The 25801-nt window shown below is 43.8% G+C and overlaps 1 protein-coding gene across 1 annotated transcript in view; it reads left to right on the forward strand.

Moving 5' to 3' along the window:
* Positions 1-500: 500 nt before the first annotated feature.
* The window catches only part of RELL1 (RELT like 1), a 62934-nt gene continuing 37633 nt past the window's right edge, over positions 501-25801 (forward strand). The window contains exon 1 of the mRNA XM_081239008.1: positions 501-665. Within this exon, the coding sequence (XP_081095134.1) occupies positions 578-665 (88 nt within the window). The 5' untranslated portion in view covers positions 501-577. The remainder of the gene's footprint in view (positions 666-25801) is intronic.

Genomic DNA, 25801 nt, shown 5'->3' on the forward strand with positions numbered 1-25801 from the left:
AGGAAGAAGATCGTGCCCATTCCAATGCTGGCCATGTCCACCCGTCCAGAGCTCCCTGACCTGCTCTTTTTCCTCTTCCCACGCCCGCCTAGTCCCAGCGCCCTGGAGGACAAGCCCCGGCGACCCTGCCCCGACCCCGAGCTCCCGCACTATGTGGGCGGCTGCGGTACAGAGGGTCTGGGAAAAAGAACGAGCGAGCGGACAGGAGGGGCCTCGCCCGGTGGGCGGGGTATGGGGCGGGGCCATGGCCTAATCCGGGAGGCGGGAGCTGCGGACCGACTTGGAAAGGAAGCCGGGGCGAAGGGGAGAGGCTGGACAAGGCTGAGGTGGGCGGGCCCGGGGGCGGGGTCACTGGGTGTGCCTCCTGCCAGTGCGGGCGGAGCCGGGGGCTAAGCTGGGAGAGGCAGGGCCGAGCGGAGGTGGGTGGGGCCTGAGGGGAGGGTCCCTGGCGGGGCGGGGTGCGCAGCGCGCGGGGGCTGAGCCCAGCCAGTCTGTCAGCGCGCGGGCTCCAGAGCTGCTCTTCGTGCCGGAGCCCGGGACGCGGCGCCCCGGGGGAGGAGGGCGAAGGGCCGCGGCGATGGCTCCGCCGGGACTCCTGGAGTCCGCTGTCCTCGCCGCTGCTGTCTTCGTGGGAGGCGCCGTGAGTTCGCCGCTCGTGGCCCCGGGTGAGTGCCCTGTAGCGGCCGGGGCGCGCAGGAGGAGGCGAGGGATCGGGACTGTAGTCCCGCTGCTCCTCGAGCTGCCCTGGTCCTGGCACAGCCGTGGGATCCCGGCGCTGAACAACTGGCTGTCTGGGGGTGGCCCGGGCCGGGCGCGGCGCGTGGAGATGGCTCCCGTCCCTCCCAGCGTGCTCGGCTCCCGCCTTCCCTCCTCCGAGGACCTGTTACCCCCCGGCCCCACCTCTGAGCTGTCTGGCGTGTAGGGACCCGGCCGGCTCTTGCCTTCCTCGGGAGCCCTTCCGCCCGGGCCCAGCAACCTGGAGCCCTGCGGACCCCCTTTCCTGCCCTTGTCCTCAAAGGCCCCGCGAGCGGAAGATCGTGACACCGGCACCGGGTGCGCTGTCGCCGCCTTCCTCCCCGCTCCTTTTTTTTTTTTTTTTTTAATTTTAAAACCTTGAGGAGTTACAATTTCTTTCCTTTCCAAGTTTTCATTTATTTTCGTGGTTGATGGATTCTTGTAACAGGTTGGGGATTTCTGATTTCCTCCCACATATCCTGGATAAATCAGGCTTGGAAAAACGGAAGGCGCGTTTGTAAACTTACCTTTTTGTTTTTCTTCTTTGAGTTGATTCCTGTCACCACAAAAGGAACCTTCTGTGGTCAGAGCAGGAAGCCACAAGCAGAGATGATAAAATGCTGTCCCCAATGATGAACTTGGAGCAGTTTTTAATTGGAATCTAAGAGGAGGTGTAACTTTTACGGAAGTCCTTTCTCACATTCTTGTTTTTATAATTATAGACACCAGGGATTCCTTACCACCGAGCTCCCTCTTAATTGCCACCTTACAGCAGTAGTTAAAAAAAAAAATAAACATATACCTTCTTGTCCAGCTGGGGTTACTAGAGCCTGGAATCTTACGTCAGCAAGCTCTTCCAAGCTTGAGCAGCTCCTCTTCAGTCCAACTAATAAGCAATAACTGGAAGCCTTCCAACCATAACTATCTCCTCCATAAAAACACATATACTGCTCTTCACTCCTAAGAAGAATCCACTTGCTTACAGCTTTTAAAATGGCTTATCACTCTGGCCTTCACTTTTTCGTAGAAATCAGAATACGTTAGGAAGGGGACATATGTCTCCTGAGTCTTTATTAGCAGGTCTGTATTTCCTTCAGCCATCCACCCTGAGGAAATGGCCGCTAGTGACATGTATTATTGGATAGGAGATTTTGGTTTTCACCGTGCATTTCATTGCTGAGACAGGTAGATGCATCATCAGGTTCAAATTGGACCCCAGGTTGTAGACAGTACTTAGAGGGCTAGAGTCAGTTGCTCCAGAATTTGAAGAGCTTGACCTGGGAGGGAAACTTAAAAATTCAGCACATGATGCATGTAATCAGTCATAGCAGGAGAAATCATCTGTAGAGTGAGTTTGTGTTTTGATGGATCTTTGAGCAACACACAGCTTTCAGGACTGGAATGTGATGACAAAACTCTTAATTACACAGTATAACACTTTAGAAGAATGAGGTATCTAAAAAGGAAAGGGTACAGAGTACAAATGTGCCAGTGTGACTTGAGACCCGTTTTGTGAAGAAAAGATGCCCTGACCAGCCAACATCTGGTCCCTGTGGAATCTAAGACAGTGTTAATGTTTGCAGGGAATGTTTTAGGGAAGTAGGGAGAAAGGTGGGGAGTAATGTTGAGTGCCTGCTATGTGTCAAGCTTTGAGTTGGGCACTTTATATTCATTTTTATACTTATTTCTCAATTCTGTGAAGTTACTTCCAGTGAGGCACCTGAGGCCCAGAGAGATTAAACAATTGGCCCAACATCACATAGCTAGTGTATCCGTCAGCATTCAGTCCGAGAAGCAGAATCACTAGGAGGGGAGTGTGTGTGTGTGTGTGTGTGTGTCTATGTGTATCTTTATCTTTGATAACCCAGCCTGCTTGATTCCAAAGTTCATTCTCTTTCCACTATACTGCACTTCTCCCCAGAGAGAAAATAGAAATCACCTTCAGCCGTCTTGTTGAGATTCTAAGATAGGGAGTTTAGGACATCATAATATTGTAAACATGGGGTTATCAGAGATGGAAAGTAGAGAAAAGAAGGACAGTGAAGTGCACAGTGGGTAGTGGCAATGTCTCTGACTTCCTGCCTAGTAGAAGAATCTCATTAAGCTTCTGTCTTAGTAGCAGCATTCGAAACTATATACCACCTGCACCAGAAGGGATGATTTTCCACATCTTGGCTTATTTATGTCTTTTAAGTTCTCTGGTTACTTAGGGCTTAGTTTCCCTGCAGACAGTGGGCATGGCCTTTAAGTAAGGAGTGGGCTGAAAAGGACCAGGGGCTGGTGAATGAGAGGTGCCCTCTCCTGGGGCTCTGTGGGCTTCCATCCAGCCTCCTGATTCCTCATTTAGATGCTAACGATAAGCTTTATTAAATTCTGGGTTCTCCTTTGGCCAGGTAGCTGCCTAGCTGTATATGTACATTAATCTTAGTCACTGGACAGAATGTTTTGAGAAGGCACCCCTTGGAGCTTGGACTTCCGTGCCCAAATTTCATTTAAAGGGAAAATGCAAAATTCGAGGCGTGCCTGTCCTTCCCTGTCTCCCCATCCCCACCCCACCCCTGCCCCCAAATAAATCAAACAAACTATTTGGGAGTTTCAGTAGTCGTATTTGAATGAGAGACACCAAAGCCCCAGGTGATAGAGAAAAAAGTTTTCATTGTTACTTTTTGAAGAACTGTCTCTGATGTTGAAGTTTAATTACACATTGGGACAAAAGAGTTGTTATTTGAAACTGACAAAAAATGACTTAAATTGTCATTGGTTAAAACTATTATGTTGAGTTGTTTCTGAGAATTTTAGGGCAGTTACTTCGGAAATTCTAAAGATTTGGTGGGCTGCTGAAAGCAGGGAGAACAGTGAGTCTGGCTAAAATTGGAATCTGCAGTTAGTACACTGTGGGCCCTTTTCGGAGGAAGGAATGCAGTGTTTATTATACCTGTTTTGTGGCAGACTCTGGTCTAAGTACTCAGATCATTTAATTCTTACAACATCCTGTCAGCTATATAGTTTTATTCCTCCATGTATAGATGAGGACATTGAATTCTGAGAAGTTAACTTGAAAAAGTCACTTACATGTGTAAGTTGGATTTTGACGTTGACTCACATGTATTCAATTCTGAGGCCTATTATTGTTACCAAATCATTTTGTTTTTCTTTAGAGTGAGGAATTTCTTTTTCCTGTAAGATATTTATAAAGAATCATTAATAGGGTAATGGCATGATAGAGTAGAAAGAGCACCAAGCTCTAAGTCAGAACCCTGGACTTGAAGTGTGCCTGCTGCTTTCTGGAGTGTGGCTCTCTCTGCCTCCATTTTCTTGCCTGGAAAATGGGTGTGTGCCAACCCCTATCTTTTTCTGCCTTACTGGCTGCTAGTGAGGAGCAAATGAGCTGGTGTCTCTGAAAGGTCTTGGCAAATGGCAGAGTGGTATATATCTTCTATCCTGTGTATCTTTTTTCCTGTATTTCTTACCCAAAGTGCCCATTAGACTAGACTTATAATGTCAACCAAACTGTCTAATAAATGTAGACCACACATGTTTTCATTCTGGAAGTGGTGATGGTTTTGCAGTCATAGGTTCATTGTAAATATATAAAGTCTGGAGTGACACCTCAGATTCATGAGTTTGCTGCCATTGACTGGGAGTTAAGTAGCCAAACCTTTTTTTCCCATTTCTCCTCAGCTAAAATACAGTGCTCTTGGTATTTCTGGATAATTCCCCAAAAGATCTAAAGTTTTGGGGGAAAGGGAGAGAATAACGCTTGATCTCATTACTCCAAGACACTTGTCACTGTCAGCCTATTTCATTCTGGTCTTCTTTGTATGTATTTTCTACTTGGAAGGGATCATAATGCAAAGACACTTTTTTACCTGACATTTTTTACCTAATGTTATACTTAAAGTTTCTCCATTTCCCTACACACTCACAAAATGGCTGCATAATATTCCATTACATGGTTCTCTGTCTTCTACCTCACTGTGCTTCCATTTTAGATTTTAGTTTTTGCTATTTTTTTTTTTTTTTTTTTTTTTTTTGCGGTACGCGGGCCTCTCACTGTTGTGGCCTCTCCCGTTGCGGAGCACAGGCTCTGGACGCGCAGGCTCAGTGGCCACGGCTCACGGGCCCAGCCGCTCCGCGGCATGTGGGATCTTCCCGGACCGGGTCACGAACCCGTGTCCCCTGCATCGGCAGGCGGACTCTCAACCATTGCGCCACCAGGGAAGCCCCCCTAATTATTTTAAAACGAATTTTAAAACTCGTTGTTTAGTGAACATCTATGCAAAGCTTTGTCTGGATATCCATGACTTCCATAGAAAATGGGTTCCTTTTCTGAAAAGGCAATGTTGGGGTCAAAGGTCTTCATGTTTGAGGCCATTGATGCCACCAGTCTTAGTGACCCGAAGGTTGTTCCAGTTTATATTCTCACAGCAGTGGTCGAAAGACTCACTTTTCATACCATTGGCATTTTCCCTGAAATACATATTTGCTAAATTGTAAGGCAAAAATTTATACCTTGATCGTTTAAATGTGTATGTCTTTGATTACTAATAGGTTGACTATTTTCTTCTAGTATAATATTTGAGCCATTTGCACATGCCTGTAATCCTTTACGGACAATTCTGAAATCTGAAAAACTCTGAAAACCAGAAGATTTTTGAGGCTTTTTGCATACTTCGTTGGTGGGTGAAACCTAACCTGAACCAGTGTGAATATTGCTAAGTTTTGGCTGCAGTAATATTAATGAGTTTGATTTCTGAGTGTTACATAATGTGTGCTAAATGCATTGTTACCTTTCTAGAATTACAAAGTCTGAATCTCGAGGCACATCTGACCTCCAGGTTTTCAGATAAGGGACTATGGTCCTGCATTTACTCTTCCGTGACTCATCTGCGCTTGTTTGTGGGCAGCCAAGTGTAACACTGCTCAAATAGTAAAATACCCTATGGAGAAAAAGAACTCCTCAAATGAGTGGCACTTCGTGGAAAGAAGCACTGCTCTGGTATTTTAGTGGGGAATCTAATAAAGTAAAGATACTTTGGCAAAGCTGAGGTTTCGGTCTGTTCTAGGTGGGTTTAGGGATGGGTGCCCATTATAATGGAAACTCTGCTTTCCTTTGCCAGTTATTGACACAGCTTTCTTTGTAAGGGAGAAAAGAAACGGAATCCGCCCAGGGGACTTTTTGGGGAGGGAAGGTTGGTAGAGGGTGGTGGATACCCCAGGCAAACTGAGTTCCCGTGCCCAGTCATCTCACCTTGAGGATCCTTGTGCCAAACTTGTTGAACTCAGGGACCTTCTATCCCTCCTTTGCAGTGCCCCAAGTTTCCTGCCTTCTTGTTGTGTTTGTTCATCTCAGGATCCCAAACAGCTGCCAGCTCTCCCTGACTCTCCCCTCCCCCCATTTTGTTTGTACACCCCTGGGTATAACTGCATTCCAACCACTAAGAAAGTGCCTATTGTACAGAGGGCAAAGAAATCTTTGAACCACTTTCCTCATCTGTGTTGTGGAGAAAATATGGCAGAGTTGCCTCATTGGCATCGTTGTGACAAATACATGAGATAAAAATATAAGGGTGCCTTGCGCAGTGTTTGGCATGTAGTAAATGCTAAAAAAATGTATTATTATTACTTTGTCCTTAACCAAATACTACCTGTCATAGCTCTCAGATGGGACAAAGTTGCTGGCTGCTCCAGAATTTTCCTTTCGGGTTCTCTGCTGTTGCCTGAGGTGTGCCCTGACTTATATTGCTCCTGAGCCCAGGCTGCTGAGGCTGCGGTGTCATGGGCACAAGGTTGAGGAAGCAAGTTGGGCAGCGCCAAGGTCCCAGGGGAGGAGTAGGGACCAGTGAGCCTGGCAGGGAGCTCTCTCGGGGTGCAGGGGATATGTGGGGCTGAGCCATTAGCTACCAAAATTAGGCAACAAATGAGAAAAGGAAAAAAAGAAAGAAACCGTTAATCTTTATAAGGGTAGAATGTGGCAGTTTCTTTGGGAAGAATTTTGAAAAATTCACCAACTGGTTTTTCTTTAGCCGGTGGATCTGTAGCTACAGTCACAAAGTTTGGACAGTTTTCCCCTAGGATTAGTGTAATCATCCCATTGACATCCTGTTTGATTATCCAGGGTTGAACTGGTCATTGTTCATCTTCTCATTGTTCACTGGTGAATGTGATGTTGAAGTAGAATATAATTAGAAATACATATAATATAAATAATAATATATATGATATGTATAATATATGTGTAATAAGAAATATATTTAGTCTCTGTCCTCAGTTCGTGATGCAAAGTTCCTCAGACCCTTGGGATTTCCTAAAGGATAGGAGTGTCTTTTCTTTGTGAGGAGCCCCCTTTGAGCGTATGCTAATGAGGGGACTTAGGGCGGTGCCCCTGATACCCTCAGGATGGGGCTGGTCACCTGAAGGAGGGTGGGAGTAGAGGGTTGAAACTTTCAGCCGCACCCAGCCACCTCTTCCCTGAGGGAAGGGGAGGAGGCAGGAGGAGGGCCGCAGATTAAGCGCTTTTAAAATTTGAATAACAAGACTTGATGAGTTTCTGGGTTGGTGACCGTGTAGAGATGTGTGGAGAGTAGCGCACCCAGAGGGCACGGAAACCCCACCCCTTTCCCCATCCCTTGCCCTGTGCACCTCTCCCATCTGTCTGTTCCTGAGTTGTGTCCTTTTATAATCCACTGGTGATCTAGTAAGCAGAATGTTTCCCTGAGTTCTGTGAGCCACTCTAGCAAATTAATTGAACTCAAGGAGGGGGTCATTGGAACCTTCAATCTATAGTCAGTTGATCAGAAGTACAGGTGACAACCTGGACTTAGCATTGGCGTCTGACGGATGGGGGGCCGGGGAGTGCGGTGGGGAGTCTTTGGGTTTGAGCCCTTAACTTGTGGGATCGGATGTTCTCTCCAGGTAGTGTAGGAATTGAGTTAGTTGCTTGGTGGTGCGGGGGAAACACATGCTGGAATGAGGAGGTAGAACCCTGTAGCATTAAGGCTGACGATCTCCTCAAAGCTTATTTAGCAGACAAGGATACTGAGTCAGCCTAGCCAGGTCTTAAGGGGGTTCTTTACTCTGTCTAGGACGCTTCCCACTGTGTGAAAGCTGTCTCTCCACTGCAGTGGACCCCGCTTTGCTGCTTCTGGCAAGGTCTACACTTGCACTTGGTCCTCACGCTCCGGGGCCTGGTTTCTCAGCTCTCTGGATCTGGGGTGAGCAGGCCCTGAGAAGAATGACTTTGGCTAACTGACTCCTGAGAGTAATTGTGTTGTTCTTAGTCACGTAATGTTAGCGTCAGAGGGGACTCAGTGGTCCTCTTATAATTCAGCCCTCCCTTTGCAGATGGGGAAGCTTCAGGTTCAGGAGCCTGCGGGAATCAGGAAGGGCCGTAGCCCATAGTCCAGGAGCAGAACATTAGGTTTGGTGAGGGAGGGCCTGTGTGTGTGTCTTGGTCACTGTCGAAGGCTCAGATCCAAGCACAGGACCCGGAACAGAGCAGATGCTTAAAAACATTTGAATGAATGAAGGAAGGAAGGAAGGAAGGAAAGAAGCCAGGGCTGGAATCCAGGTGTTCTGACTCAGCCCAAGACGTTTTCTTTATAATAAAGTGAAGACTTACGCTTTCCAAAATCATCCCTAAGTCTTAGCTGTAAGTCTCCTCCCCCCTCTCCCCTCCAGAAATGGAAAGAGGCTGCTTTGTCTGTCAGCCTCTATGGGCTATATTGCTCCGAAAGCCTGAGGCAGAGACTCTGGTCATGGAGAAAAAAAGAATGACAATAAAAAAGTAAGCAAGTACTGCCTTATCAGGTGAATATGCTGGGACATCAACACATTTGAAAGTGTTAGTGAAAATTTTCAGTGCAAATGTTTTCAAAACTCAAATCCATTCATGATATTCTTTTCAAAGACAAACTGAATTTAGTTGTGTTGCTACACCAGTACTTTAAATGCATCTATTAGTTTTACATATATATATATATATATATATATATATCATATTCCCAATTTTATAATACTTTATACCTTTCCTTTATACCTTCGTTTCACAGGTTAATTCTTTAAATTATTTACTCATTCAGCAAATATTAGCCAAGTGCCTTACTGGGGCGCAAGACACTAGGATGAAGTGATGCGAACAGAATAGACACAGTCCTGTGCCTTTACGGAGCCAGCACAGGTTATCAGGGAGGACGATTAAACAAGCAATAATGATAAAATGTCATTACTACCTCGATAAGGAAAGTATGGCACAGGGTCAGAGTACCTGACCTGGGGCTGGGGGTGGGATGAGAGTTCAGTACAGGTTGAGCAAGACTTTCTGGAGGAAATGAAGTTTGAATTTATAGTTGTAAAAGTGTCGGCATTAGTCAGGTGAAGGGGACACGTGGTTGTGGAACAGAGGAGGTGAGAACGAGCAAAGCCATAGCATTGGTCCCTAAACTTGAGCATGCATCAGAATTAACTAGAATGCTGGTCACAACACAGATAGATCGCTCTCCCCCTCCTCCAGTGTCTGTAGGTCTGGGAAGGGACTGGAGAATTTGCATTTCTAACTGCTTCCCAAATGATGCTGTCTGAGTATCTTAACCTGGAAATCCATCCCCTCTTCATGGGCTAGTCGACCTGTTTTCCTGCCCATCCTTGAAGCTGAGATATAGGATAACACTTCCAGGAAACCCTTCCTAGGCATTCTCAGTGATTTTACCTCCTGTGAATATGCATCTCGAGTCCATGAATACATGTTGGATCTATTGTATGTTATTTAACACAGAATCATAGGCAGTTGTTTCCACTGTGTTTTGTGTTAGCTAGACAGCAGAGCCTACAAGACACACTCAAATATTTGATTACTTGATCAGGTTTATTTCTTGCAACCTCTATGAGGAGCAGGTTGCTCTCTTCTGTTTTGTAGAGATGAGGAAACAGATGTACAGAGGGATAACCAAAATGAAGAGAAGTGAAATATCTCATTCAAGTCCTAGATGAGGGGAAGCCAAAGCTATATATATGTTCATTGTTCTCAAATGTTCTTTGTTGTTATGTGAAATTGCATGTACTCCATGCTTAGGGCTACTAGTGGAAGGATGGCCTTATATTTATTTACTATTATTATTGTTTTACTTTTTCATTGTAGGTCCATCTACTGAAAGAGAAAACTAAGGCAGTTTATTAATTGAATGTAGATTTTGTTCTTAATGGAAAATGAGCAATTATCCAAGGAATTCTTCAGGAATTGTCTATTTACTTTTAGAGTAAATATTTGAAGGGACTAATTCAATTTACATGTCATTAGATTTCGAAATGATTTTTGTAAAGTTTTGGTATGAGGGAGATATTTTAAAAAATCTATTTCAGTTTCCTGAAAAAACACAGATTAAGCAATTATGCCATTACCCTTCTTAAGTGGCCAGCTAAGTTTAGCTGAGTAGTCGGAGATTTATAAAGAACCTGTACATAAAATGTCACATGATAGGTAAGGGTCACAAACAAACAACAAATTCTTTTCAATATCAGTAACATGCCAATCCTTCCTCCCCCATGCATATACGAACATAATGTGGTTCTCTGAGATTCCTGTAACGGGTGAAAGTTGGAAGAATTCGCTGGGTTTTCTGTCTCACAATATAACTCGGGAACACTAATTTTCAAATATTCCAATGGCTCTCCATAGCTGGAAGTCTCCAACACAATCATGTGAATTATTCACATTATAAGAAACGGCAGCCCGGAATTTCCTGGCATTGGTGAAGTGGCAGATGGCTAATGAACAGGCATTCCTTCATTTTTCTTTGCACGTTTGTGCTATATAGTTGTATGGCCTGAATGCTTCTGAGGCTTCCTCAATTCTTTCCAAACCTCCTCCTCCTCTGTTAAAGCAAAACACAAAACAACCACCCATAGGAAAAAAAAAAAGAGGCATGGGCTATAGCTTAAAGCCAGATGATAGGGCCAAGGAAGCTGGGTTTTGAAGGTAAAACTCATTTCCCATGCATGATTGCCAAGTCAGTGTCTTAATAGTCTTTGCAGTTAAAACATGTAGATATTCCATACAAACAGCATTCAATTCATTTAAAAATGAGGGCCTTCTTTGAGGTGTACCGTTAGGTGTTGTGTAGGTATATAAAATGAACAACAAACTTGGTTTCTGCTCTCTACTAACTTGTGATTGAGAAGGGAGAGGAGATAAGCTATGAATACAAATTGTTATAGAATAAGGGAGGATGTATTTGGTATCATCAGAGACCTACAGACAAAGTGCCACATGGGATCACAGAAGAGAGAGACTTTCCTTCTGATAGAAGGGATGGAAAAGCCTTGAGAGCCTAAAACTTGGCATTTTAAGCAGACCTTAAAGGGGAGTGTGGGGATGGCAGCCCAGCAAAAGGAACAGTTTGTGCAGAGGTGTGGAGATAGATCAGGAGAGGTCAGTGCAGACCTGGTGAGACTGCAGAGGGCAGGTTGAGGCTAGGCTCTGGGGCTCCTGAAACTAGGTGCTTGACTGTGCAGGCAGTTGGGGGCTAAGGATGGGGTGCAGTGGAGGATAGGGGACCAGAATGGCCCTCAGGCATTGCAGTGTGATGGAAGAGCTCCAGAGGCTGAGCTGAGTAAGACCTGAGTACCAGACATGGCCCCAGTACGTTCAACAAGGCCATTGAGATTGCTGTGCTGTTTCCTCATCTGGAGAAAAGGGGGAGGGTTGGGGGTGGGCAGGGAGAGAGGGAGGGAAGGAGAGGGAGAGAGAATGAATACATCTGTTCTTTATACATCTCAAAGTTGTTTGGAGGATCAAACGAATTATGTAGTCCTTTGTAAGTAATACAAATATGACCTACGTAGTGTATAGGTTTAATATAATGCATATGATATATAGATAGAAACAAGTTTTCAAAGTTTGCTGGGAAATTAGAATCATGAAGTAAGTGCAGTGAATCGTCTTGGTGGTGTGAAGGCCAGAAAGTGCTCATGAATGGTAAAGGCTAGAGTAAATCCTCTGAAATTGTATAAATCATCTTGCCTCTTGAATTCTTCATTGCTTAACATTTATTTTTAGAGGACTGTTGTGCATGTCCAGCTTTTGCGCTAGCTATTGTTGGTCAAGTTCTCATTGTTTTCTTCTCTCTCCAGGCGAGCCCAGGTCAGGAGGGCAGTGCTGGCCATCAGTGTTTAGGGTCGTGTCTTTAAATAAAACATGCGGATCAACACTGCATTGATTTATAAAACCCTGTTTGGCTAAGGGCTCTATCTCTCTGTCACTTCTGGCAAGTCTGTTTTCTTAGTCCCTTGATTTCTTATAATGTGACCGAATAGATTTGGGGGAAGAAAAATAACTCACTTGAAAGTAATTTAGAGTACATTAGGTGCCTTCATATTATGGACATAGTGCTTACAGAGACAGAGGACTTGGTGTGTCTTAGTGCCTGGGAGCCGGTGGGATAGGAAGCGGGGAGTCTTCAAGGAAGGAAGGAGAATTCTTTGGCTTGAGCCATATGATAAAGTAGTTGATCTTTTCCATGTCATTCAGTGATGCACCTTGATATATAAATAAGACTCTTGACTTTGAGTCAATGTGGTATAATAAAGGCTATATATATATGTGTGTGTGTATATATATGTGTGTGTGTGTGTATGTATATGTATGTGTGTGTATATATATATATGTATATATATATATATATATACACACATATATATATATATATATATATACATATATATATACATATATATATATATATATTTGGTTTTTGTCCCATGTTCCTAGCACAAAACTCATAAAACCTTGGAATTTCCTGTGTGGTAGGAGTGTTTTTTGTTATTCTTAATGAGCCCTTTAGACTATACCTGAGTTCACCCTAATGAATGACTCTTGGTGGGCCCTTAGATAGCTTCAGGATGAGGACAGGTTGTCAGAGGAACCAACTTCATGATTATAGTGGGTTGGAACTTTTAGCTGCATCCCCTGAACTCAGGGAGCGGTGAGGTTTTGACAATTGAGTTAATCACCAATGGCCAGTGACTTAATTAATCATGCCTATGTAGTGAAATTTCTTAAAACTTCGATACAAACTCTGAAGCAAGGAGGCTAAAGGAAATGCTGGGTTGGTGAACCCATGGATGTGCTGGGAGGGTGGTGGGTCTGGAGAGAGCATGGAAGCTCTGCGCTACCTCCCCTCCCCACCCCCAATTCTTTGCCCTATGCATCTCTTCCATTTGGCTGTTCCTGAGTTGTATCCTTTATAATAAAATGATAATAATAAGTATAGTGCTTTCCTGAGTTCTGTGAGCCATCATAGCAAAGTGTCGAACCTGAGGGAGATGATGGGAAGCCCTGACTTTGTAGTGGTTTAGCCTGGTTAAGTGGTTAGATGCCATTTGCAGCCCGTATCTAACGTGGGGTTTGCACTAACTCCAGGCAATTGGTGTCAGAAATGAACTGCATTGCAGGACACCCAGTTGGTGATGGAGAATTAGTTGTTGGAAAATGAAGCAGTCAAGTCTTTCTTATTGTGAAATATCAATGCATAATACTAAAACATTGTGGCTGTAATAATCTCTGAAATTATGGTGGTTTACTATTTAAAGACTGAAAAGTCCTTTAAGAAAAACGTATAGTGGGAAAGAAAAAACGTAATCAGGCCAGTGCCTTATTATTTATGTATTTACATTGTGTTTTATAGTGTAATAAAGTAGAAGTTACACCACTCTGTGGTTTCCATTGACCCATCTCTCCTAAGGTGTAGACCAAAGATTTCATAGCCTTTTCTCTGCCTTCAGTCGGTGGAAATATCTAGTATGTAAGTATTATGGATTGCAGTTATAGGTAGTCTCCTCACTAAGGGATTTTCAGTGCTTTGGTTTACCTCCACAGCATTAATATTACTATTAGGATAAACCACAGGAAATTACCAATACTAGTGTTTTGACCTACAGTGACAACAGTTTCATATGGTTCAAACTTAATAGGAATTAAGTTCTTATTGACTTTCTATCTGCAGTTAAAAAAAAAAAAACAACTGTCGTGACTGCCATCAAGACATTTAAGGGACTTCCCTGGTGGTCCAGTGGCTAAGACTCCGCGCTCCCAACGCAGGCGGCCTGAGGTTCGATCCCTGGTCAGGGAACTAGATCTCACATGCCACAGCTAGCATGCCAGCAACTAAGATATCCTGCATTCCGTAAGGAAGATCCTGCACACGACCACGAAGATCCCATGTGCCGCAACTAGGACCCGGCGCAGCCAAATAAATAAATATTAAAAAAAAAAGACATTTGAGAAAATACTAAAAGGCAAAAGAGAAAAAAATATATACTCTCAAGTTCCACCAACAAAAGATACAAAATACTAAAAAGAAAATAAAAATAACTTGTAATCTCACTACTAGAGATAACAAGCAATAGAGCATAGAGTATGGGGCTCTGGAGCCAGGCTGCCTGGATTAAAATCTCACCTCTGCTATTTGCTAGCTGTGTGACCTGGTATAAGTTACTTCACCGCTCTGTGCCATAGTTTTGTGTAAACATTTTGGTACTTTTCCTTTCAAAAAACTGAGATGGGACTTCCCTGGTGGCACAGTGGTTAAGAATCTGCCTGCCAATGCAGGGGACATGGGTTCGAGCCCTGGTCCGGGAAGATCCCACATATGCCACAGAGCAACTAAGCCCATGCGCCACAACTTCTGAGCCTGCGCTCTAGAGCCCATGAGCCACAACTACTGAGCCCGCGAGCCACAACTAGTGAAGCCCTCGCGCCTAGAGCCCGTGCTCCGCAGCAAGAGAAGCCACTGCAATGAGAAGCCCTCTTACCGCAATGAAGAGTAGCCCCCACTCGCCGCAACTAGAGAAAGCCCATGCGCAGCAATGAAGACCCAACGCAGCCAAATAAATAAATTTAAAAAAAAGTTTGTCTCAATAAAACTGAGATCATGTTAGCTCAAAATACTGCTTTGTGTTTATTTCTTCACTTAACATTTTTTATTAACAATTTTGATCATTTTGGGAAAGGGATATGGCAAATCCTATCCCTTCATACAAATAGTTTCTATTGTTGTAAAACAAAGGGAAGTTTAGGATTTTCAATAAGTAATCAGCAATTTCAACAGTGTGGAGTGTAGATCAGATGGCTTTTTGATTTTGTTTCTTATAATGGTAGCAGGATTTTTTCTTTTGAAATAGGTAGTTAATGCCAAAAAATAGATAAATTGACCTGGAGAGACTATAACTTAAATGCACCTTCTCTTCCCAATAGTTCTTCCCAATAGTTCTCACTAGGGAAAACCATTCTCTCATTCTAGGTTTCTTATTGAAATAGACGAGTAATGATTACTCACAGATTATTCTACTCAAGACACTAACTCAACATAGAGATGAGCTATGGATAATCCCATTTTGTGGAACTTTACTGAATATCAAAACTGGTAACTCACACAGGCAATTGAGCACAGAGTATGGGGCTCTGGAGCCAGGCTGCCTGGATTAAAATCTCACCTCTGCTACTTGGCTAGCTGTGTGACCTGGTATAAGTTACTTGACCTCTCTGTGCTGTAGTTTTCCTATCTGTAAGATGGGGTTGAAAACAATAGTGCCTACCTCATAGGGTTATTGTAAAGGTTGAACAAGTTCATACCTGTAAAGTGCTTGGAATAGTAATTATTACAAAGTATGCATCAGTACGTGACTAATACTAATAGTATTTTTCTGTGTGTCTTACCCTTGCTACTACCCTTGGTTTTTCTATGTGTCTTACCCTTGCTACTACCCTTGGTTTTCAGAGTTCTTATTTGAGTTTCAGGCTACTGACGTTCATTTATTCCCCTTAAATCAGGTTCTCTATATCTAGGGTTTTCCTAATTACTTTTGTTTAATCTTGCCTTTGTTTGCCTTTTCCGAAATGGTCTTTATTTTCTATCTTAGTTCCTGTTCCTTTGCTCTCTCTAACAGCCCCAGGGGAGAATTCCCGGCAGAGGACTTCATGACTTCCCCAGGACAGGACCGTGGCCCTCCACATATACCACCTCTGCTCACCAGTTCCCATATTTGCACGAGGCTGGCCACGTGCCTGTCTAGCAGGAACACTGCCTGACTTAACCTGTGACTAATTGGAAAACCCTGCATTTAGGACTTTTGTAGTTTTCTGTTTAATTGTTACCCCTTCCTGTTCCTGGAAGGAAGAGAAACTGGACTGATGTCAGCGTTATGGGAGCTGCAGATTGGCCCCCGCGGTGCCGCCTTGGGTAGCTGCTCCCTCACCTCCAGGGTTTAAGGTATTTCTCTGCCCCCCACATTTAACTGCCCCTCCAGTTGGGCTCAAGTGCTTCAGTGTCTATTCCTGTCTGTTGGCTTGTATTCCCAGCTGAGCTGGAAGCTTTGTGAGGATAGCAGTGTTTACACTTATTAGAGCATCACAGCAATGCTAGCTAATGTTTGTTGAGCACTTACTCTGTGCTAGGACCTCGAATTCATATCATCTTTAAACCCCAGTTCATATCATTACTGCTCAGAAACCGTTCTATTATTATCTGTATTTTAGAGATGAGGAAACTGAGGCACTGGGAAGTTAATAGACTTGCCAGGGTCTCACAGACAGGAAGCAAGAAAAAGCTAGCTTCTGCTTTTTGCCTTCTTTCTTTCTAGGGAGCAGCTTTGGTTGAGAGCTTGGGCCCTGCTTGCAACAGACCTTGGTTCAAATCCTGGCCATTCCCCAGATGAGTGCCCTTGACCTCAATACTTTGTTCTTTAATGTCTCCATTTCTAAGATGGGTTTCATTGCAACACCTATCTAAGAGTCCTGAAGATTAAAAAAAAAAAGATAACGCGAGTAAAGACGCCCAGCTCAGAAATAAGCACTCGGTAGAGGTTTGATGCTCTTAGCGATTGGTGGTAGAGTGGTTGAACTCCCAGAGGCCCTGGATGTGGGATGGTGAACCCCCAACACACCCCTGGAGAATCAGTCACTAAATCCCTCTCTCCCTCTGTAGGGCCGGTCACCCAGTAGTTTTCCCTTTTGAAGCCCACCCGGCTTGGCACCAGCCCTAGTTTTTCCACGTGGGTAGTCTGTGTTGTCTTCTGCATGGTAGAAGTTACTTGGCTGTACTCCCACCCTGGCAGGGGCGGGTTGTAGGCAGAAACCGGGGACCTAGCTCCTGGTGGCCTGGTCCTCTGAGTCAGCGCCCTGTCTGTGGAGCTCCAGGGCAGTCACTGGTTCCTAAGGGAACCCCCCCTCCCTGGGCCCCCCTCTTGCAGTTTTTGCCAGAAATAGACTATCTGGGCCCGTCCTCTCCCCATTTGGTGGTTTTGTCCTGGCACTTGCTGGTTAGCTTCCTCCCGTAGTTTAAATAATTTCTAACCTAGTCCCTGCTTGACCTCTTGCGAGGAATGTTCAGGAACAGATCGGTTAGGGATTGCATCCCTGTGGAAAGAGGGCAGAGCCTTTGGTGAGGGTATGTCAGCTCCGCTCCTTGACGGACGCGGCAGTGTGGAATATCATAGAGTCCTGTGAAAATCCAGTGGAGGGCCAGTTCCCGAAGCTGGGCTTGGGAGCCTGCTACCATTCGTGGCCTTCCTTTGAATCTTTGCTAACTGGAACCTTCTGTTGATTTTGATGAGTATAGAGGTTTGCTGGTATATTTACATCTTTTGGAAAGGGCTTACCCAACAAGTGGGTAAAGCTATGGGGTGGATCAGTCGTCCAGCTCTGAAAAGAACTTATTTATATACGTTTTTAAAAACTGTCAGCATTTGGCAAATGAAGATACAAGTGAATTGGACATTGTGTTCCACCAGATCGCATCTTAACAAAACTGCTGATCCAGTTGCAGTGAAAGTGGACACTTGATCAGTAATCGAGGAACCCTTCTGGAAGGTTGGAATCTGCTTTCACAATTCACAGGTTGCATGTGACAAAAGTTTAAGGGGCTCCTACTGTGTTCCAGGAACTGTGATAGGGGTTCAGGGTACAATGACACGACATTCTCCTTGCTACTTGGGGAAACGGGAGTGTTTGGCTTAAATCAGGCTTTTCCGGCAAGTTCTGTCACCCACGCTGGGTTTCCTAACGTTGACCACACTATGCCCCAGAGATGTGCTTGTAGTGAAGTGGGTGGTGGGGGGCTGTCAGTGGCTCTTGAGTGTTGGTTCTTCTGCCTGGCTCATTTCTGTATCTCCCCAGTGAAGTCATGTTAGACCACTGATTTATTTGTAAAATGAGGATCTCATCCACCCTCTTGGCTACTTCCTTGGGATTAGAGGTTTCAGATAAGACAACGACAGCGTCAAGTGTCATCTGAGTGGAAACTTTTATATGATGTCTCTAGCTAATAATGTATGTGATTGAAGATTTTCTTTTTCCTTTTCCATTCTTTCTTTCCCTCCCTTCCTTCCTTCCTTCTTTCTTTCTGAAAGATTTTTAGATGCCATGCAACTAACATTGTTAGCACAAATTATGTTTGTGACAACTATTGAATTGCTTCGAAGTATAATAGTTCGTGAGTAATAATGTGAAAACATACCTGTGAACAAGATGCTTTTCAATGGATGGAAAGAAGTCTTCCTTTTACTTTCATAATAGTTATGGAGCAGTAAAATAGCGTTCCACTTTAGAGTGATCTTTTGCTTTTTGTAGTAGAAATTAATTATTGGGAAATTTTATGCTGCTGAGAATATTTTAAAACATGAAGTCAATACAAATTTATCTTGCTGTAGCTGACTTTAATACTTTTTCATGAAGATGATTCTTACATTTAACAAGATGCATGCAGATTCCAATGTTTATCACACATGATAGGGTCATTTGGCGAGAGGCACCTTTTTAGTGTTTAAGGGCATTCGGGGGGGTGGATGCAGACCTGGGCTCCAGCCCAACTCTGTGGTCAACTGGTGATGGTTTAACCCACCTGTTTACTGTGAGGCATGTGTCACTTACTAGGTAAAACTGAAAACCAATCTCCACTCTTACAGACGCTGCTAAACAATGTGGATAAGTGTGCAGGGCTCTGGGGTCTCAAGACTTGGCTTGAATCCTGTCCCACTATATGTTAGGACTTGTTATTGAACCTCCATGGGCCTTATTTTCCTCATCTGCCCATGGGGATAATGAGACAACCTACCTTAAGATGTGGAAATGAAATGGAATTGTGCATGAAGCACTGCAAACACTCGGTAAATGCTGCCCTACAGTTACCTTAACGTAGCAACTCATTCTTTATAACACACCACCTTTAGAAAAGAATCTGAAGTGATTATTAAATTTCTGAAGTCCATTGCTTTGCAGTCATATCAAGCAAATGTCTTTTCAAAAATTCTAATTTTTCTTGAGTTGATGTAATTTACAATTTGAAAGGTGAGGAAGGGTCTACAGTCAAAGTCTCACTCCACTCCTGTTCTCCAGCCACCCACTCACCCCATCTCCAGGAGACTGACAATGCTACAGTAACTAAAGACAAAAAAATCCCCATATGGACAACACTGAAAATAGCAAGAGAAAGAGGAGAGGCAGAGGAAGGGGTAGGAGAATAGGAAAAGAGGAGGGGGGAGATTCAGCTGGGGTCCAAACTGCTGAGCTCTCCCGGTCCCTGCAGCCCCTTGGGCATCGCCCTCGCTCATACCCCTCTCTGAGGACCACATGATGTGCCCCACCCCTTGGAGTCCCCTTGGGACTCCTCAGCCTTTTCTGTCTTAGAGGCATGGTGGGTGACTTCCTGGCCTGTGTCCCAGTGCAGACACTGGCAAGCTGACCTTGCCCCTTGTGGGGTGAGCTCAGGTCAGATGAGCCTTCTGTGTCATCCGAATGCAAACCACTGTTTGAGGTATTCTGGAAGATTCAGGAAGAGTCTAGAAGTTGAGATCCTTGACTTCTCAAAACACTGGTGTCCTAACTGAATCCCTTCCCAAGGAGTAGCTGTGGGGCTGTAGCTCTTTTCTGTTTTTTTCAGTCTTTTGGTGCTCTTGAAGAATTGGTAAATCCAAGACAGTTGTGGAGAATGCTAGGGACTTTCTCTTACTCTGCAAAGTTAGTTTTCCCCTTCTAGTCTAAATGGAAACCTGAGATGGCAAATATTTATAGTTTCCATCGTAATTTTTTTGTCTTTGTTTCATTATATTGACATCACCCCAGTTTCAGTTCTTTATCCTGGTAGCTACCTGGGGTTCAGGAGTAATTCAGTTTTGTCCCACAACCTCCTGCCCGTCAAGAATGTTTGTTCTATTTTGTCCAGCCAAATTAAGTTTTTCTTTTGAAACCTAATATAAAGTCCTTTTTCTTCCTGGATCCACACTAATTACTTCCCTTCTCAACTCCTATGGTACTTATACAAAGAAACTGCAGCTTAGGGAAGGGTTGTGCTCCAGACATTCCTTTTTGAGTAATTGGGTTGGAAATTGAAATGCATTTTCCCATTAAAAATAATAATTAGGCTCCCATAAAAGGTATTTAAAAAATAACAAAGTGAGTCTTAGTGAACTTTTATTACAGAAGAGTTGAAAGAATAGTAAAGTGGACTTGCTATATACTAACCACTTGGTTTCAATATTTTGTCAGATTCACTTGCTCACCCTATGTATCTATCTGCCCATCCACCATCCACATACCTCTATCTACCTACATTTTTTGCTGAACTATTTGAAATCAAGTTGCAGACAGTGTTACATTTCACCCTAAATCCCTCTGCCATCATCTTGTAGGATTAAGGACTTCCTTCAACATAACTGCAATACCATGATCATAGCTAAAAAAATAAACAATAAATTTGTACTACTGTCTATGCCATTTTCCTGTTCACCTCAAAATATCCTTTATTGCTGTTTTAAAATTTTTATTATTGTTTAGAATTTGGAATCAGGCTCCAATCAAGGTTTACTAACTGCATTTTGTCCTATTAGTTTCTAACAAAAGCTATTTGAAGCCACATTTAGCCAAGTACTGGGGGAGGGAAGGAACTTTCTTGGGCACAGGTAGTATGTTGAAATCTTTGTGTACTCGTCCCTCCGTGTTTTCCTCTCCCACACTTAATGCCTGTCTCCAGATCCTGGGGTGCTCCTGCTGCCCTGAGCTCTCTATTTTGGCCAGATCCCCAGCCCCAGGGTACAGGGACCTCTTAGCCAAAAGCATCTGTAAGTCAGGGGTTCATAGCCAGACATTGCTGATTTATGCATGTTTTGCTGGGGAAGCTTTCTGGGCCTCCATCTGTTCCCCTAGTGGTTTTTGCTGTCCAGTATCAAGAGTTTTCCAGCATCAGGGGAGCATTTCAAGGAATTTGACAAGATAGAGGTAACTGAGTAGCTGTGTGCTTTGGGAGGGACTTTGTATCATGGGTGAGTAGACTCTGGGCAGGTGGGTCCTGTCTGGATGTCCCTCCCTGCCTAGTCACAGCTGTGGCGTTGGGGAGGGTGGGACTGTAGCAGCTGCTTATCTGGGAGTCATTTGGGAGTTGGCAGCTGCCTGAAGTTCCACTACAAAGTTTAGCACTTATTTATATACTGACTTCCATTGTTTTCCAGTTTCCATATAAGTTCGTTTGTTCTCTTCATACATTTTAAGTTTTTAAAATTTGGGCAAATGCTGTGTCTCAGTCACTGGCTCTGGGGGAATATCTTAAAAGCTCTATGGTTTCGGTTATCCCCACAGCTAAAACCAGAAACAGTTTGGGGATGATTTTGTTTTGTGGAGTTTGCTTTGCATTCTCCCCTTTCATTCGTGTACATAATTGATTTAAAATGTGTTTAAACAATTAGTTTAATAAAGGGGGTTGTTTTTCAGGAGCTAGTAGATCTTAGCTCTGCCAGAGTAGGATTGAGAGGCTCTGTCCTGAAACAGTATCTGCCTGGGATTTCCTCCGGGCTCTTACCAGTTTTCAACCATGTGACCCTGGGCAAGTGACATACCCTCCCTAACCTCCAGCTTCTCTCTCTAAAATAATAATACCCACCTCATAGGGTTGTGACCGTCAGAAACCCTTGGGGCCCATGGCCTAAACTCTAAATATGTAAGTCCCCCTCGAGAGATCTAATCAAATATATTAATGATTATGCAGCAGACTCAGCGGAATAGGGGTTGTAAATAGCCTCACATCAGATCAGAACAGGTTTTGCTACCAATGAATTTGTCAGATTTGGTTTTGCTATGAAATGAGGTATAAAACTTTTTGTTTCAGAGTTTTTTGGGTTTTGCCTTGTGGACACGGGAGGGTGGGCTTGTGTTTTCCTCTCCAGTAGCATCAACCCAGAGTGAATGTGGATAGGGCTGGAAAAGGTTGGGGAGTATGGAATTTTGAGAACCAGGAAGGACATTGGTTCTAGCACATAATTTTCTTTTCAAGGGTTAATAATTTTCTTTTCTTTTTTTAATATTTATTTATTTATTTGGTTGCACTGGGTGTTAGTTGTGGCTCGAGGGCTCTGTAGTTGTGGCATGTGAACCCTTAGTTGCAGCATGCATGAGGGATCTAGTTTCCTGACCAGGGATCAAACCCGGGCCCCCTGCATTGGGAGCGTGGAGTCTTTTCCACTGCGGCACCAGGGAAGTCCAGCACACAGTTTTTCAGCTGAGCAAACCAAGGTGCAGAGGGGTGAAGGGACTTGTTTAGTATCACAGAGGTAGCTGGGGACAAAGCTGGAGGAAGAAAAACCCCCTTTAGAGAAATGCATATCTAGCCATCTTGTCAGTAATCTAAATCAAAAATAGACTACTTTTGGGTACTGTGATTTGAATGTTTGCTGAAAAAAAATAGGGTGTGTATCTGTGTGTTTAAAAGCAAGGTTCCAGCCAAGCTTAGTGGGTTATCTACTTACCAGCCAAGTACTTTTCCCATCACAGAGTTGTTGGGTCACTGCTGGGAAACCCTAGCTTCTGAGAATGTACACCCTTTCCGGATAGGAGAGGAAGAATTGCTATCAGAACCATCAAAATGCTCTTGGCCCTGGTTGGAACAAAGCTGCTTGAGAGAAGTCACAAGGGCCTCCCTATCTGGAGTCTCAGGTTATTACCGTCATCCCCATTATGTGTATTTTAGCAACCCTCGAGCTATGCCCACTGGGTTTGAGGAATGCCATTTATGCGCCATTTCTTCTCAGCTCCTCTGACCATTGGGGTCAGTTGGAAATGTAAGTATTACTTGGAAACCAAGCTAGAAAACTGCTTTTGATTTTTTGGGTTGACTTCGAGCCATTCCTCATACCTCTTCCTCAGTTTCTTGCTGTCTTAATGTTTTTTATATAACATCTTCTTTTGTGACTTTGTTAATAGGATCTTGGCAAAACACAGTACATAGTGGGTCTTCAAAATATGGTGAATTAACCAAACCTGACTGGGTCTAAGAAAAATGCTAAGGATTTTGATAACCGCTGGCTTTTGCTGGCCCTGTTTTACTTGTAATGTGGAGGGGAATCACTTTTATCAGTCAGAGCTGAGAACTCTCTGTTTCTATGGCTCTTGCTGTGTGCAGAGGATACTGGAGATGGGGTGATGGGCTTGTTTTGAAGAGGCTGAGGGACCCGAGGTTGTGGTCTGCATAAGGTGGGCTGTGATTTGGGAGTTGGAAGGGAGGTCAGAGAGGGGGAACAAATAGAGTTTTGCAGTTGTTCATCGGGTAAGCTGCTCTGAGGTCTGGTGGTGGGCGTTTTCAAAACATCCTCCTTCCTGCTGTGCTAATTGGAATCCGTAGTTTTGCGATTTGGGGAGCCTTTAATCTAAGTTGTGAAATATGAGAGCAAACCAGCATTTAGCATTTTAACAGAAGAGTTGGTAAATGATGACCTCAGGTCAAGTAGGAGAAAGCAGCGTCCAAGCAGGCAGGATCCAGCCTGCCTGGTTTGAATCCAGCCACTGACAGGGAGTAGCTCTGTGACCTTGGGAAGGCTGCTTGACCTTTCTGTGCTTCCTTTCCACATCTGTGACGTGGGGAGAATACCAGTAACTATGTCATAAGTTTATTGTGAAGATTCACTGCTTGGCTTAGTGCTGGATTGCAAATGCTCCATAAATGTGGTCTTGCTTATTGTTAGTAGTTACAGAGGTATATAAATTAGTCTGAGCCGGACTTCCATCGCTTCTGGAACCCTCCCACCTGAAGCCATCCCCTTCCTGCCTCTGGTTCAGCCTACTTTCCATTCTGACCCTGATCCCTGGTGTCTGATTCCCTTGGGTCTCTTATTCTCTTTCCTGCTCAGGTGGCCCACCCTGCATGAGTTAGCCCAGTTACAGGTTTGGGGTGCACATCTCAGCTTTGCAGTCCTTTCACTGGCCTCTCACATTCCTCCTGTCTCTCCACTAAGCCTCACTGTCTCCGTAAGCCCCTCTTCTGCCCTGGCCCCTCTAGTTCTCAAGAGATGCCATCTCTCGTCTTCAGGCATCTGTTCGCTCACCTTCCCTCCATCCACTGTAAAGAACAAACTCATGGACATCCTGCCTCAGGACGAAGTATCTTTTTTCCTATTCAAGTTTTTAATCCGTCTCCTTTTTGCTCCTTGTCTTCTGCATGTAAATGAACATTTTGGTTTCAGTCACTTTAAAAAAATTCAAAACTCCAAATAAAAATTTCTTCCCTTCACGCTGAAAGTGAACTCCCTTACCCTTAATGCCCATAGTGGGCTTCTGGAAAGAGCAAACTGAGCTGTTTCTGCTCTTCAGCCCAGGGAATCTAGCCTCATCTTCTGGTCTATGAAACACTGGTCCCTCCAAGGCCACAAAGATCTCCTGCCAACCGTTTTTTCCTTCCTATTTTATTTTATTTATTTTTTCATTTTATGTATGATGTATGTATGTAGTTTAGGACTTTAAAGATTATTTTAGGATTTTAAGTTACTTCAAGAAACTATGGGGAAACAGAAAGGGAGCAAAGTGCAACAAGGGGAAAGTTAAAAAAATTCCAAGTTACTTCCTGATTCAGCAACTAAAGGCTTTCCATGTGTTCTTTGGAACGTCTATGTGGCCCAATTTGTCTGAGTTTTTCTCAATTCTCTTTCTAAAGATTCTTCTTAGGGTGTTTCTTTCTTTCTTTCTTTTTTTTTTGATTGTGATAAGAACACTTAACATGAGAATTACCCTCTTAACAAATTTTTAAGTGTACAATACGGTATTGTTAACCGAGGGCACAATGCTGTACAGCAAATATCTGTAACTTATTCATCTTGCATAACTGAAACTTTATCTCCGTTGAATAGCAACTATCCCCCACCCCCACCCCGCCAAAGTTGGCTCCTGGCAACCACCATTCTACTCTCTTTCTATGAATTTGACTATTTTAGATGCCTCATGTAAGTGGAATCATGTAGTATTTGTCTTTCTGTGACTGGCTTATTTCACCTGCCATAATGTCTTCCAGGTCCATCTTTGTTGTCCTTTATGGCAGGATTTCCTCCTTTTCTTTTTTTTTTCTTTTTACATTTTTATTGGAGTATAATTGCTTTACAATGGTGTGTTAGTTTCTGCTTTATAACAAAGTGAATCTGTTATACATATACATATGTCCCCATATCTCCTCCCTCTTGCGTCTCCCTCCCTCCCACCCTCCCTATCCCACCCTCTAGGTGGTCACAAAGCACCGAGCTGATCTCCCTGTGCCATGAGGCTGCTTCCCACTAGCTATCTATTTTGTGTTTGGTAGTGTATATATGTCCATGCCTCTCTTTCGCTTTGTCACAGCTTACCCTTCCCCCTCCCCATATCCTCAAGTCCATTCTCTAGTAGGTCTGTGTCTTTATTCCTGTCTTACCCCTAGGTTCTTCATAACATTTTTTTTTCTTAAACTCCATATATATGTGTTAGCATACGGTATTTGTCTTTCTCTTTCTGACTTACTTCACTCTGTATGACAGACTCTAGGTCTATCCACCTCATTATAAGTAGCTCAAGATTTCCTCCTTTTTTAAAGCTGAATGGGATTCGATTATATGTATATGTCACATTTCTTTATCCTCTCAACCATCAGCGAACACTTAGGTTGTTCCCATGTCTTGGCTATCGTAAATAATGCTACGGAGAACATGGGAGTGCAGCTATCTCTTCAAGATCCTGATTTCATTCCTTTTGGATAGATACCCAGAAGTGGAATTGCTGCATCATTTGGTAGTTCTA

This window comes from Mesoplodon bidens (assembly GCF_964165515.1).
Source record: "Mesoplodon bidens genome assembly, chromosome: 1".
Taxonomy (NCBI): Eukaryota; Metazoa; Chordata; class Mammalia; order Artiodactyla; family Ziphiidae; genus Mesoplodon; species Mesoplodon bidens.